Raw genomic sequence first — 12828 nt, 5'->3', positions numbered from 1 at the left:
CAGCCACTCTGGTCCAGGTACCTCCACTCCCACCTCAACTCTTGACCCATAATAAGAGCCCCCTTTACCAGGATTTCTTTGTGCAGGAAAGATGACTTGGAAATGGGGACTGGTGGGAAGGAAGGGCAGTGAGAGGCACCCTGGTAGGCAGACCTGCTCCTCTGGGCACCCACCACGAGGAACTCTTGAGGGAGGGGCCCCAAAGGAACCGTGCATTGCAGCCCTCCCACCTCCAGGAGCCAAAAGCAAGGAACAGAAGCAAACTGGAACCCCCACCCCATCCTACCCCTTTTCTGGCAGTCTCTGGATAATGATCTAAGATAGGCTTACGTTTATAATTAGAGGATAATTTGGAGCGTATACACTATTTACAAGGGCCACCTTGCATGCAGCAGGGAAAGTGGAGGGGTGTTGTTGGGCAGAGATGCCAACGGTCTGGGGGCCCCTCCTCCCCTCTCACCCTTGTTTCTGCTGTTCCCACCCTCAGCGCCTGGTTGGGAGTTGGGGGCACAGAGACCAGTCCCCAGTTCCAGGGCGCCTGCTGTAGCATCACCAGTCAGGGGAGAGGGGCGCTGGGCCAGCGGACGGCCCCCGTTGACTGTCCTCGCAGAGGACTCGGAAGGCCAGCCCGAGCATCTGGAGAGCGAGCGGATGGCCTGAGGGGCAGGAGCCCTGCCTCTACCGCAGGTCAGGAATGCACTGAGTCCAGCCAACGCTGCCGGGGCCCAGCAGGTCCTCCTCCAGGCCGGGGAAGCTGATGTCCAGCAGGATTTTGCTGAGGCTGTCGTTCATTGTGTCCAGGATCAGGCCCTCGGTCAGAGAGCGGTTGGCCGAGAGGCCGGCCACCTGCGGCTCGGGGGAACCCGGCTTGGGGACCTCCATATCAGAGGGTGGGCAGCTGCTGAAGGGGTCAGTGGCGAGGTCAAAGGGTTCGGAATTGAGGAGCTCTCGGGGGGAGTCAAAGAGCGGGACGCTTTTCAGTGGGGTGGCACTGAGATCCACGAGCTCCAGGGAGTCCGGCAGGGGGCCAAAGGCACCCTGGGGGGTTCGTACAGGGCTGAAGTCGAGCCCCCCGACTTTGGCTGGGGGTGTGAGCCTCCAGGACTCAGGGGTCGTGGGGAGGGCAGATTTGCTGGGGGTGGAGGAGGTGGGCAGCATCTCCTTAATGGGTGTCTTAAAGGGGCCTCCGTCCTCTGGGGGGCAGCTGAGCTGGCAGGTGGGCTGCGGGGGCCCTGCCAGGGCTGGTTGGGGAGCCCCCGGGCCCTCGGAGAGGAGCAGCTCGGGCTCGTCCAGGCGGGGTGGCACGAGGTGCTGTTTCCTCCGAGACCGGCTCATCTCCCGCCCCTCCCTGCGTTTGATCACCAGCAGGTCGGAGACACGGCGGGCGGGGGACCTGGACCCAGTGTTGGAGGACTTCTTGGGCCTAGGGGTTGGGGAGCAGGACGAGTCCTCCCAGGAGTGGGATGACTCCTCCTTGACCGATGGGCAGGGTGAAGGCCACTCTTCCAGGGGTGGGCTCTCGACTTTGATGGGCCTCCCTAGAAGTGGTGTCTCCTCCCCAGGCTGGACATCTTCCTCCTTGATGGACGGTACAGGAAGCAGAGGAGACAGTCCTTCTGCGAGGAGTAGCTTCTCCTCTGTCACTGGTCCTGCCGTGGGCAGAGAGGCCACCCCCTCGTCCGCTAGCAGCACCTGGAAGAGAAGCAGGACACGCTGAAAGGGAGCCCCGCAGAGGCCATCAGGCTCCGGAGGGGGGCGGAACACAAGCTTATCGCTGAGACGAATGATGTGATGGTTTGGTGCCGATCCTCTTGTCTTCAAAGTCTTGAAGACTATTAAATATAAGACCGTGTGATGAAGGGGGTAGTTTAATTCTGGGGGTAAAAAGAGCACTGGTGTAATTAGCACTCATCCAAGAGAAAATAAAAGTGGATGTCTGTTTCATACAAGGACTTAATCAGAAAAACTCAAACCATTCAAATCCTGAAAGGAAATCTAGGAGAGTACGTCTATAATCTGAGGGTCAGCAGCGGGGTAAACCTTCTAAACCAAGACTGGAACCCCAGAAGCTGTAAAAGAGAAGAGAGACATATTTGACTGTATAAAAATAGAAATCTTACTGCAGCAAGAGAGATCATAAAGTTAAGAAGCAAGCAAGAGGAGTAAGAAATATCTGAAAAGACAAGTTATAAACTTTTTAACAAAACCCTGTAAGAAGACAGGCCATGAGTGTAAATAAGCATTGCATAGTGAACGATTCCGAGTGACCGAACATGGTGAGCAGCTGCTGACTTACGCATCAGGAGACGAAGACGAAATGAAACAAGCAAGTATCCTTCACACACTGGACATGGGCAAGCATTGTAAAAGGGCGATGATACCGATTGCTGGCAAGCAGGGCTTGTTGGTATGTATGTGAGTTATCACAGATTTTTCTTAAAGTCAATCTTGCAGTATTCAATAAACTTTAAAACACTTGCCCCCTCAGCAATCTCATGTCTTGTTCTCTACCCACAGAAATGAAAGCACCAGCAAAAAAAGATACTTGCAAAGGTATTTATTACAATATTGGTCATAGGGCGAAAAAAGCCTGAAAAAAATGTGCCCATGAAAGCAGAATGGTTAAAAAATTTATGGCAAAGCCACATCATAGACTATTATGTGCCATTAAAAAATAGCGAATAAGGAGCTTCCCTGGTGATCCAGTGGTTAAGAATCCGCCTTCCAAGGCAGGGGACCTGGGTTCGACCCCTGGTTGGCAAGCTAAGATCCCACATCCCTGGAGTCCAAAAAACCAAAACATAAAATAGAAGCAATATTGTAATATTGCATTGTAATATTGTATTGTAAAATACAATAAAGACGTGAAAAAAAAGGTCCACATAAAAAAAAAAAAATCTTAAAAAAAAATAGTGAATTAGAGTGATGCCAAGTGATTGGAAGAATTTCCATGGGGCAGAAAGAGCAATACGACAAGGCTCTGGGTGGTGTGTGCGCATGTGTAACACGGTTACGGTGATCCATGTGCGCAGAGCATACTAAGAGCATGAAGGAATCATGGGAGAAGGCACGCTAAACTGCCAACATGGCTTATCACGGGGAGCAGGGGGGACATGGGGAAGGTGAGAAGAGGCAAAATGAAGGAGGAAAAAACTCCAAGACTGCACTGAAACAGAAACACTACCCATGCTACGATCACATGGATGCATCTAAGGAAAGCGGTCTATGCCGGTATGTATACTTTTATGTATATTAAAGTGATATTTTTAAATTAAAAGACAAAAGCAAACCCAAGTCTCTCTATCTGAAGTTGCAGCTACTTCTATCTCTGAGAAAGGGGCAGAGGGGCCCTTCCTTAATCTGTTACAGGCCCGGTCCTGCTCACAGACTCTTCTCTGTGTCATGGTGGGGTTGTAACTTGCCCTCTCCAGCCTTCCAGCTCGACCGCTGAGGCTCAGCCAGGAGCAGCTCTCCCCAGGGGACTCTCAGCAACACCAGAAGATGTCCTAACTGTCACACCAGGCGGTGCTCCTGGCATCCAGCAAAGAGACCATGGATGCGGTTGCTAAGCATCCCTCAGGGCACAGGGTGGCACCCCACCCCCACAAAGCACTGTGCATGCTCAGTCGCCTCCGACTCTTTACCACCCCATAGACTGTAGCCCACCAGGCTCCTCTATCCATGGGATTTCCCAGGCAGGAACACTGAAGTGGGTTGCCATTTCCTTCTCCAGGGGATCTTCCCACCCAGGGATCGAACTCGAGTGTCTTACATCTCCTGCGTTGGCAGGCCGGTACTTTACCACTAGCGCCACCTGGGAAGCCATGAATGTCAGCTGTTTGGAGGTCGAGAAACCCAGGGCTAGACTGTCCAGCCACTCTATGGTTGTGACTGGGCGTGCCCCAGGCCATGCCCTTTACAAGGCCCTCTCCACACTGTTCGATGCCCCGACTACTTCTTAAGCCTGCTTCCCTAGTGAACTCTTCCTGAACCTCCCAGCCCATCTGCTATAACAATCACCCCCATCTCAATTCTCACAAACTCATCAGGCATATGTGGGCCTTCCAATACCACTTACATTGTAAAGTTCCTTTTTATTGGGAATTTTTTTTTTAAGGATAGTTTACTAGGGTTTTTTTTTTTTAAGGCTATGCTGAATGTCATGCAAGATCTTAGTTTTTTGATCAGGGATCAAACCCATGCCCTCTGCACTGGGAGTGTGGAGTCTTAACCACTGGACCACCAGGGAAGTCCCTACCAAGTTCCTTTTTGGCTCTTATAACACTTGCATTTTCCTGTGTATCGATGCCTGGTCTACCCACTAAATTTATGAGCTTCTCAACGGACACGAAGCAGAGCCCATCACGAACTGGAGTCTCTCCTCGGAGAAGACCTGAGGCACTGACCTTGGGGGCGATGCGGACTCGCTTGCTGTGGCGAGCAAGCTCTGAGCTCATGAGCGAGGCTGCCAAGGGCAAGGGCACCTTGACCGAGGGCTGCAGCACCAGCGACGGGTTTGCAGGGAACTGGATGGGCACCAGGTACGAGCTGACCCGCGGCAGTAGTGGCTTCATCTTCCGCCCTGGGGGAATAGGATCGGTCAGGAGCAGGTCCAGGGCCGGGTCCCCTCCCAGCCCTGGGTTCTTTGCTCTCCTTCCCTGGGCTCTGACTCCCGCATCTGCCCCCCTGTGGGTGTGCCCAGGGACCATGCCTCCCCCTATACTAACGTGCACCCAGGGGGAGTTCGGTTTTGATGGCCACGTTCCGGCGGAGATCAGGGTTGGGCCGTTTCTGCTGCTGTTTGGGACAGAGAGGGAGAGAGACAGACCTGGGTCAGGAGGGTAGGGGGACGGGGTAGGGGACCCCACCAGCAGCTGCTCTGGGACCGGGCATGGAGTGGACCAACCGCCTGGTCCTGGAAGGTGGCAACAGAGGCACAGGGCGGCGGGTGATCCTCCCACCTCATCCAGGTGTCCTCACCCCCAGGGTGCAAAGCATGGAGCTCTAGGAGGGCAAAGAAAAGCCAGGTAGAGAAGAGAGAGCAACGGCCGCCCGCTGGGCTTGTGCCGTGCACCTCATCAGCATCCTGCAGTGAGCCTGTGGCAGGTCCCCCTGCCACACGTGCTCTGCTCAGGCCACCTTGATGAGTCCACGGGAGTGGGAGGCGGTGGCAGTCACCAGTGTCCTGACGCCCAGAAGCAAGGCTCTGCGTCCAGGGCTGGCAGGCACACGGCCACAGGCTCCCGTCTCCGGCTAACACCTTGTCCCCGTCACCGAAGCCATGCTGAGCGTGGAGGGGAAACAAGGCCGAGCCCCGAGCAGGAGGGAAAGAACCTTACTGATTCCGAGTGCTCGGGCGAGTGTGCAGACCCTGGGTCCAGTGGCTGGTGGTGGATGGGCATTGTGGGAGAGAAATGAGACCAAGTTACCACCAGTGCAGTCAAGCTGACCAGATGGATACACCTACTCCGGATGGACGCCCAGGGCCACCCTCAACTATGGGCTCTCCCGGGAGAGTGGAGGCGGCTAGTGGCAGCCTTGTGGGCACTCTGAAGACCCAAACTAATCGCTTCTGACGAGAGATTCTGTAGGCTCCGTTTCTACTCTCCACTGTAAAAATCGGCTTTTTAAAAACCCAAGAATCACCTGAGATTCTTGCTAAAAATATACTCCTGGGCCCATCCCAGGCCTACTGAATCAGAAGCCCCAAGAGGGGCTTGGGAGGCTGTACTTTAAGAAGTATCCTAGGTAGTTCTTATCACAGGGCAGTAGGGGCCATCCTGCCCCAGGAGGTCCCCTTTCTGGAACAGGAAGTCCTCTCTGGGGCCTGGTCTAGCAGAGAAGGTGCTGTTCCTTATGGGCTGGTTGGCCCTTAACTCTGCCCTTAGCAGACAAGCTCATCCCAAGGAGGACTTGCTTCTTTCTTATTTTTGGTGGAGAGGAAAGTTTGCTTTATTTAGGATGCCGGCAGCTGGGGGTGGGGTAGGGCAGAGGGGGTGGAAGGATGGATTCCTATCCGAAGGTTGGCTGCCTGCCTCCCCCCTCCCCACCAAGGACTTGTTTTCTTTTGAGATGGATGGACATCATGACCTCCAGCACTGGCTCTATTTGGACAAAACCAGTATGCTTACCTTAAACACCTGGTCCAGTGTCAGGTAGCGATTGGCACTGGGGTGAATGGTCCAGAAGGAGACCTTGCCGTTGGCAGACGTCTCGCGGACGAACATGTCATGTAGAGAGAGGTTGTGGCGGATGGAGTTCTGAAAGTGGAGGACACAGCTCATCAGCTACTCTGGCTCTGCGAGCACCACCTCCGATGACCCCGAGGAGGTCAGCCCCCGGCTTCGTGTCTCATAACCTTGGCTGCTGGCCGCTCTTGGGACTGTCCGCTTGGCAGGCCAGGTGACCTGGGCTACCAACCCAGCTGTCCCGTGGGGACAGAGACTGGGGCTGTTGCTGAGGTGGTAATAAAGCAGAGACCTAAACAGCTGTTGGGGGCTGGGAAAGATGAGTGAGGCTGCGGCAATAACCGGTAGCCAGAGAGGTGGGGGGAGAAATTACAATGCTGGGGAGTTCCCTGTTGTACCAGCAGTTAGGACGCAGTGCTCTCACTGCTGGGGCCTGGGTTCAAACCCTGGTTGGGGGACTGAGATCCTGCAAGTCACAAGGTGCAGCAAAAAAATAAAAAAGAAATCAGGAAGCTGGGGAATTTAGTTGAGGTAAGAGTGTGAGGCTGAGAGTTCTGCTGTGACCTTGATGTCCGCTGACAGATGAATGGATAAAGAAGTTACAGTACATATATACACAGAAGAATATTACTCGGCCACGAAAAGGAACACATTTGAGTCAGTTGCAGACACATGGATGAACCTAGAGCCTGTTATAGAGTGAAGTGAGTCAGAAAAAGAAAAAGAAATATCATCTATTAACATATATATATGGACTCTAGAAAAATGGTACAGATGAACCTAGCTGGAGGGCAGGAATAGAGACAGAGACGCAGAGAGCAGACTGGCGGAAATGGTGGGGAAGGGGAGGGTGGGGTGAACTGGGGGAGCATCACTGAAATACATGTGCCTCCACGCGCAAGACAGATGGCTAGAGGGAAGCTGCTGAATAGCACAGGGGGCTCAGCTCGCTGCTCTGCGATGGCGGAGAGGGCTGCGCTGGGGTGCGGGGGAGGCTCAAGAGGGAGGGGATGTATGTGTATAGCTGATTCATGTTGTTGAACAAGAGAAACCCACACAATATTGTAAAGCAGTTATGCGCCAATTAAAAATAAGAAAATAAATAAAGACTATAAAAGATTCCTGCTGTGGGGAAAACAATCCAAAAGCCCCCTGGCTTGGGACAGAGCATCTGTAGGGCACCTGAGCTGCGGCTGTGAGGCCTGCATGAGCTATGGCTCCAGGGCATCTGTTTTTCCATGAACACGAGGCAGAGAACATCCCCACCTACTGGAGAAGAGATGTGACTTTATAGGAGGTGAACCTTGGATCTTGAGGCTCCCAGATTATTATTTTTTTTCCATCAATGTCTCTTCACAAAGCTACCTAGACACTCTAGCCGCTGTTCAGTGTAGCTCAGAAGTGGGCTCTGAGTGTCACTGAAGAGTGTGCATTAGCCGGGGAGCGACAGATGAAGTGGCTGCAAGGCGCTTACTGATGGTTTTGCCTGGATCCAGTAGGGTCAAGTCTCAGTCCAAAAGTTACGACTATTGTTTATGGTTCTAGCATCATCGGCACTTAACTCCTCCCCCCGCACCAGACACAGACTACCACTCTGCTGTGCAGACCAAACGACAGGCCTGAGCGACCTAGACTGCGGTTGTTGCAGGACATGGTACCTTCCAGCCCGGCTTGGCGATGTGCTTGAAATAGGGGAAGTGGTCCTCGATCCAAGTGTAGATGTCTTTCAGGGTCATGCGCTTCCTCTCTGTGCTGTTGATGGCAAATTGTATCAGGGCCATGTAGGAGTATGGGGGTCGTTCAGACACGGAGTCTGGCCAGGGTGCCGACGCTCCAGGGGGCCTCTCCACCTGAGGGCTCTGAGAAGCCAAAGGGAAAGAAAAGTAGGCCATGAAAGGAGGGGTCACAAGGCCTCCCCTGCCCCACCCCCACCTTAAGAACACTCTCTAGAGAAAGCTTTTCTCCCACAGACCGGAACAGAAACAAACTCATCTGAACCACTATTCTATAGGAGAGAACTTTAGGATCAGGGAGGATTTTGGAGACGATCCCATCCAGTCTCTGAACACAGGACCACTTCTCTGTCATCGGTCATTTTGTTGAGAATATTGCCCGGTAATAAACAGAAGTCCATCTAGTCTTTGCTGGTTGAAAGCTTTCAGGAAAGTCTGGGCATATATTATGACCTTTAAGGACCGATCGTATGTTAAAACTACACCCATTTTTCAGACCTCAGGGTTGAGGGACCTAGGTCTTAGTCCGATTCCTGCTCCTGAAGTGATGTGAACAAGCCCATCTCCTTTCAGTGTTTGTAGAACAGAAATATTCCCCAAAGTGGGGCAGACAAAGGTTAGCAATGCACACATCTGGATAAGTCTGAGGCAAAGATCTGCTCATCCATATTTAAAAAGATTGAGCTATAACTTCAGGGAATTCCCTGGCGGTCCAGTGGTTAGGACTCTGCTTTTACTACCAGGGGTGTGGGTTCAATCCCTGGTCAGGGGACCAAGATCCTATAAGCTGTGAGGTTCAGCCACAACAAAACCCGAAAAACCAACCCCCTGCTTTGGGAATTCCCTAGAGGTCCAGTGGTTAGGGCTTGGCAATTTCATTGTGGTGGCCTGAGTTTGATCCCTGGTCAGGGAACTGTTACAAGATCCCACAAGCCACGAGGCACGGCCCCCTTTCCCCTCAAAAAAACTGAGCCATAACTTTATAAAGTACACAAGTTTTAAGTGAACAGCTCAATTTTCACTTATGCACACATCCACGTAAATTTTCCCCTTTAAAAATTATTGATGGGACTTCTCTGGCAGTCTACTGGTTAAGACCCCACGTTTCCAAGGCAGGAGGCAAGAGTTTGATCTCTAGCGGGAGAGCTAAAATCTCCACATGCTGCTGAGAAGGCAAAAAAAAAAAAAAAAACAACAAAAACCCTGTTGAATGAGGAATTAGGGGCATATGTAAAGAGCAACCACGAAAAATAAACCCAGACCACACAAATGGGTCAAGTCAATTTTGATTGGAGAGGTATTTAAAATTCACAACTCATTTTATTTGCTGTTAATTTGTCTTCTAATAAAGCAATCTTGTTAAAAATGCCGTACTCCTCTTCCACTGTCGGAATACCTCTTTAACGTTCGAGCAGCTTTCTGAACTAAGGCCTCTTCATTAGTCCCTGAATACTAAGTACCTGCTAAGGATAGAGCATTAAACCCAGTGCCGACAGGGTGCAGGGTGAGCGAGAGGAACCTGCCCTCAAGGAAATTTACCAGATGGGGGTAGGGGGAAAGATCCCAGGCAGAAAGGAAGCTCCAAATTATTCAGAATAAACACTAAATGAAGTGCTAACACGAAAACTTGGCAATTCTGCTCCGCAGCCTACCTGACCTACTTCCCTTCTTAGAAATTCCCTGTATTGGCTCTGACTGCCCTGGTGGAGGACAGGACCGTTCATTCACCTTGGCCTGACTCTGCTCCAGGTGACGATTCTCCTTTTCTTCCACCTCTTGCTTGATGCTGCAGGAGCCCAGCCCATCGGAAGTCATCTTTCCAAGCCACTGGATGTTGGTCAAGCTGTTGTCCAGGGGGCAGCTGGCTGCCTCACCGCCAGCTACAGGGGAGACAACCCAAGACGACACTTAGCTGCCTGATTCCCTGCCTGGCAGGTCCACCGAGACTGGCAGTTAGGCATCACCTCTCCAGGTGATGACTGTGATTAGGGATCACCCCTCCAGGACCTCTCCCCTTAAGCACAGAGAGTACGCATGCTGAATCTATGGTGCCCTTTTAGGACTTCGGGAGAAATTCAGGAGCATGGCTCAAGTTGCATTTCAACCTGAGCCACCCTGAGCCTCAGAGATTGGTCAAGGCAACCTTACAAAAAGCATGATCGAACATCTCAACAAAGTAAGTCATTTTTCCATCCTGTGTTTCTCCTTTATTAAGATGGAGAAAGATTCCTACTTCCTTATGTGGTCACTGCAAAGGAGAAATAGAAACAATAAACAAATCCTTTTCCAATATAAAGAAGGCAACAGAATGCTGAATTACATTGCAACCCTGTCGACAGGGCCCAAGGATCTGGGTCAAGGTTTCAGGATGAAGGAAGGCAAGACTTTCCCCCGGTTCAGGCAGACGCCTGTGTGCCCTAGGTATCAGCATGGCTGACTACGGTCCTTGCATCAGAGAGCGAAGGCTGGCTCCTCCCCCCTTTGCCTTACAGACCACATACCACAGTTCTTCCATCTCTGCCCAGGAAGGACTCCCGCTGGTCTTGGAAGATTCTCATCCCCAGTTGCAGACTTTGGTCCCAGGGTCTCGGTGATCACTTCTGTCCTCTTGGGGTCCTTGCTGGTTTGGGCTTGATGCTGGGGTCCTGGAGGGGGAGTGGGGGCTCCCCCACAGCTGATGAGGATGAATTTGTTGGGCCCGCTGCTGCCGCTCTCCTTCCCTTTGGCGGTCAGTGCTGTGATGATGCTCTGGATGTTGGCGTTGTTGGGGACAACCACCACTTGGGTGTTGGGCATGGTTGGGTGGTTCAGGATCTTGATTCCGGCTGGAAACTTGCAGGGGTTGGGCTCTGCCACCTCCTTGGGGGCTTGCGCTTGAGCAGGCTCTTGTTGGGCAGGGGGCCCCTTCGCCTCCTCCTCTGCTGTGTCACCTGGGGCATTTTGAACAGGAAGGGGCAGCCTCCGTCTTTTGAGAATCAATGGCCGACGGGGGCTGGTTTTCATCATGAATCTGTGCTTTCACTCTCCATTGAGCATCATAAGCCTGGACCCTGCAAAGGGCAAGGGTTAGCGAGAAGTCAAAGGTTTGTTAGGCTGAGAAGGAGGTTCTGTTAGGGAGGGTCTTCCTCATCATGTGACCAGAAGTGTGAACCCACAGGCCCAGGTGAATGCTCCCTGGGCCTCTGCAAAGACCGCGCACTATAAGGAGATGAGTTCTATAGACAAAACTGAAGCAAACAGAAGAAATTCAAAGGGGGAGAGTGGGATAAGGTTGGCTGTAGGTCCACATAGTCAAGGCTCTGGAAGCTTAAGAATGTTTTGGGAATTCCCTGGCGGTTCAGCCCGTTAGGACTCTGTGCTTTCACTGCCAGGGTGTGGGTTCAATCACTGGCTGGGGAACTGAGATCTGCAAGCCCTGCGGCGTGGCCAAAAGGAATGTTCAGCTACAGAAACAAGCGGAGAAGCTACAAAAATGTGGAAATGTCTCTTCTTGCCTAGTCTAACACAGACCACTTGCGGTAACTGTCAGGATGAGGACCCCGGAACAGGCCATCCTGACAGAACTCTGATCCCAGGATCCATTCTAGCATTGACCACTTGGTCTGAGCCCATAGAATCAGAGGGAAAAGGCAGATTGTACCATTACACTACTGTCACACCACTGAAGAAATCATCTCCCAGTGCACAAGGCTTCAGACAGAAGGGAAACTGCTCTATTCAACACCCAGAGTAACGCTGAGGGGTGACATCATTTCATGGGCTATTATGCTAGCACTGATCTTAAAAAAAAGTATATACATTTTTTCTTTCACAATTTGCAAACTATTTATATAGCGACATTTTAGTACCTGCATATGCTTGTTCATATTTCAACTTTCTAAGCATGTTACCGTCTTACTTAACTTCTCTTCCAGAACCAAGACTATAATCCTTGTCTCCTGACTAGTGCTGCGCATTAAGGACGAGTTTTATCTTTTAAAAATTGTGTGTTGTTGATTTTGACAGATCCATGGCATACTCTACTATTGTGCCAAGTAGTGAAATTCTGCTGAGAGGTACTTTGAGAGACAGAGTAACTGTCTGCCTCTTCTTTAGAATATCTGCAATTTCCCTAGAAATGACTGTCATGCTCGTCTGACATTTGCCATCTGCTTAGAGGTCACAGACCCTCTCCACTCTGCCGCCTCCCTTTCCTTTATATCTAGGTTTCCTCTACCTTCAAATCTCAGTTTTACTTCCACCTCCTATCTCTTCCGCCCTCCCTTCCTCCCTCCACCCATCAAATCAGTAGATGCTAGTATTTCTTCCTCCCCCCCAGAAAGATATTTTCCTGGTCTAAACCGTCTTAATTTTTCCTTCTACTCTGACCAGCTTACTTGCTACCATTGCCAACACTTTCTAGCCCGGAGATTTCCGGAGCGGCTCCCGGGGACTCACCCCTATCCAGACCAGAGCAAGGCTGTGGGGGTCTCCGGAACCCGGAGGAGGGTCCTGGGACAGGGCGGAGTGGAGACTGGGTTACCTAGAAGGAAGAGCACCTGGGCTCAGGGGAGTATGCGAGCCGCGGCAACCAGCGCAGTAAGCTTAGAAGGACCCCAGACCCAGATGAAAGGCTAGGGGGGCTCAGTGGGAGAGGTGAGGGGGGGTGGTGGGGGGCCGGGAGGCTGGATGCAACAGCGCGGCGCACTGTCGCCAGTCCCCCCAACCCCCCGGCCGGAGCCAGCTCTCCGCGCCCGCCGGCCCCGGGCCTCCAGCCCGCCGCCCACTCACCTCGCTGCACCGCCGGCTCCGGGCGGCTCGGCGCTGCTCCGACCTGCGGGCCGGGCCGCGACCCCGGCTGCGGGGCGGGGAATCCCGGGATCCCGGCGGGGGAGGGGAGGGGGGGAGGGTGTCCCAGGCCCGGGCCG

At 52.4% G+C, this 12828-nt stretch overlaps 1 protein-coding gene across 1 annotated transcript; it reads right to left on the bottom strand.

The window, feature by feature from the left end:
* On the bottom strand, nt 634-10956 carry FOXM1 (forkhead box M1; the record flags this gene model as incomplete). Its single annotated transcript, NM_001314325.1, is given in 7 exon segments — nt 634-1692; nt 4407-4582; nt 4728-4797; nt 6132-6260; nt 7847-8047; nt 9650-9801; nt 10423-10956. Coding segments are annotated over 7 exon segments (2247 nt in total). The 3' UTR covers nt 634-678.

The sequence above is a fragment of the Capra hircus genome, chromosome 5, assembly GCF_001704415.2.
Source record: "Capra hircus breed San Clemente chromosome 5, ASM170441v1, whole genome shotgun sequence".
NCBI classification, from domain to species: Eukaryota; Metazoa; Chordata; class Mammalia; order Artiodactyla; family Bovidae; genus Capra; species Capra hircus.
The sequence above is the reverse complement of the archived record's forward strand: the minus strand, read 5'-3'. Positions and strand labels throughout refer to the sequence as shown.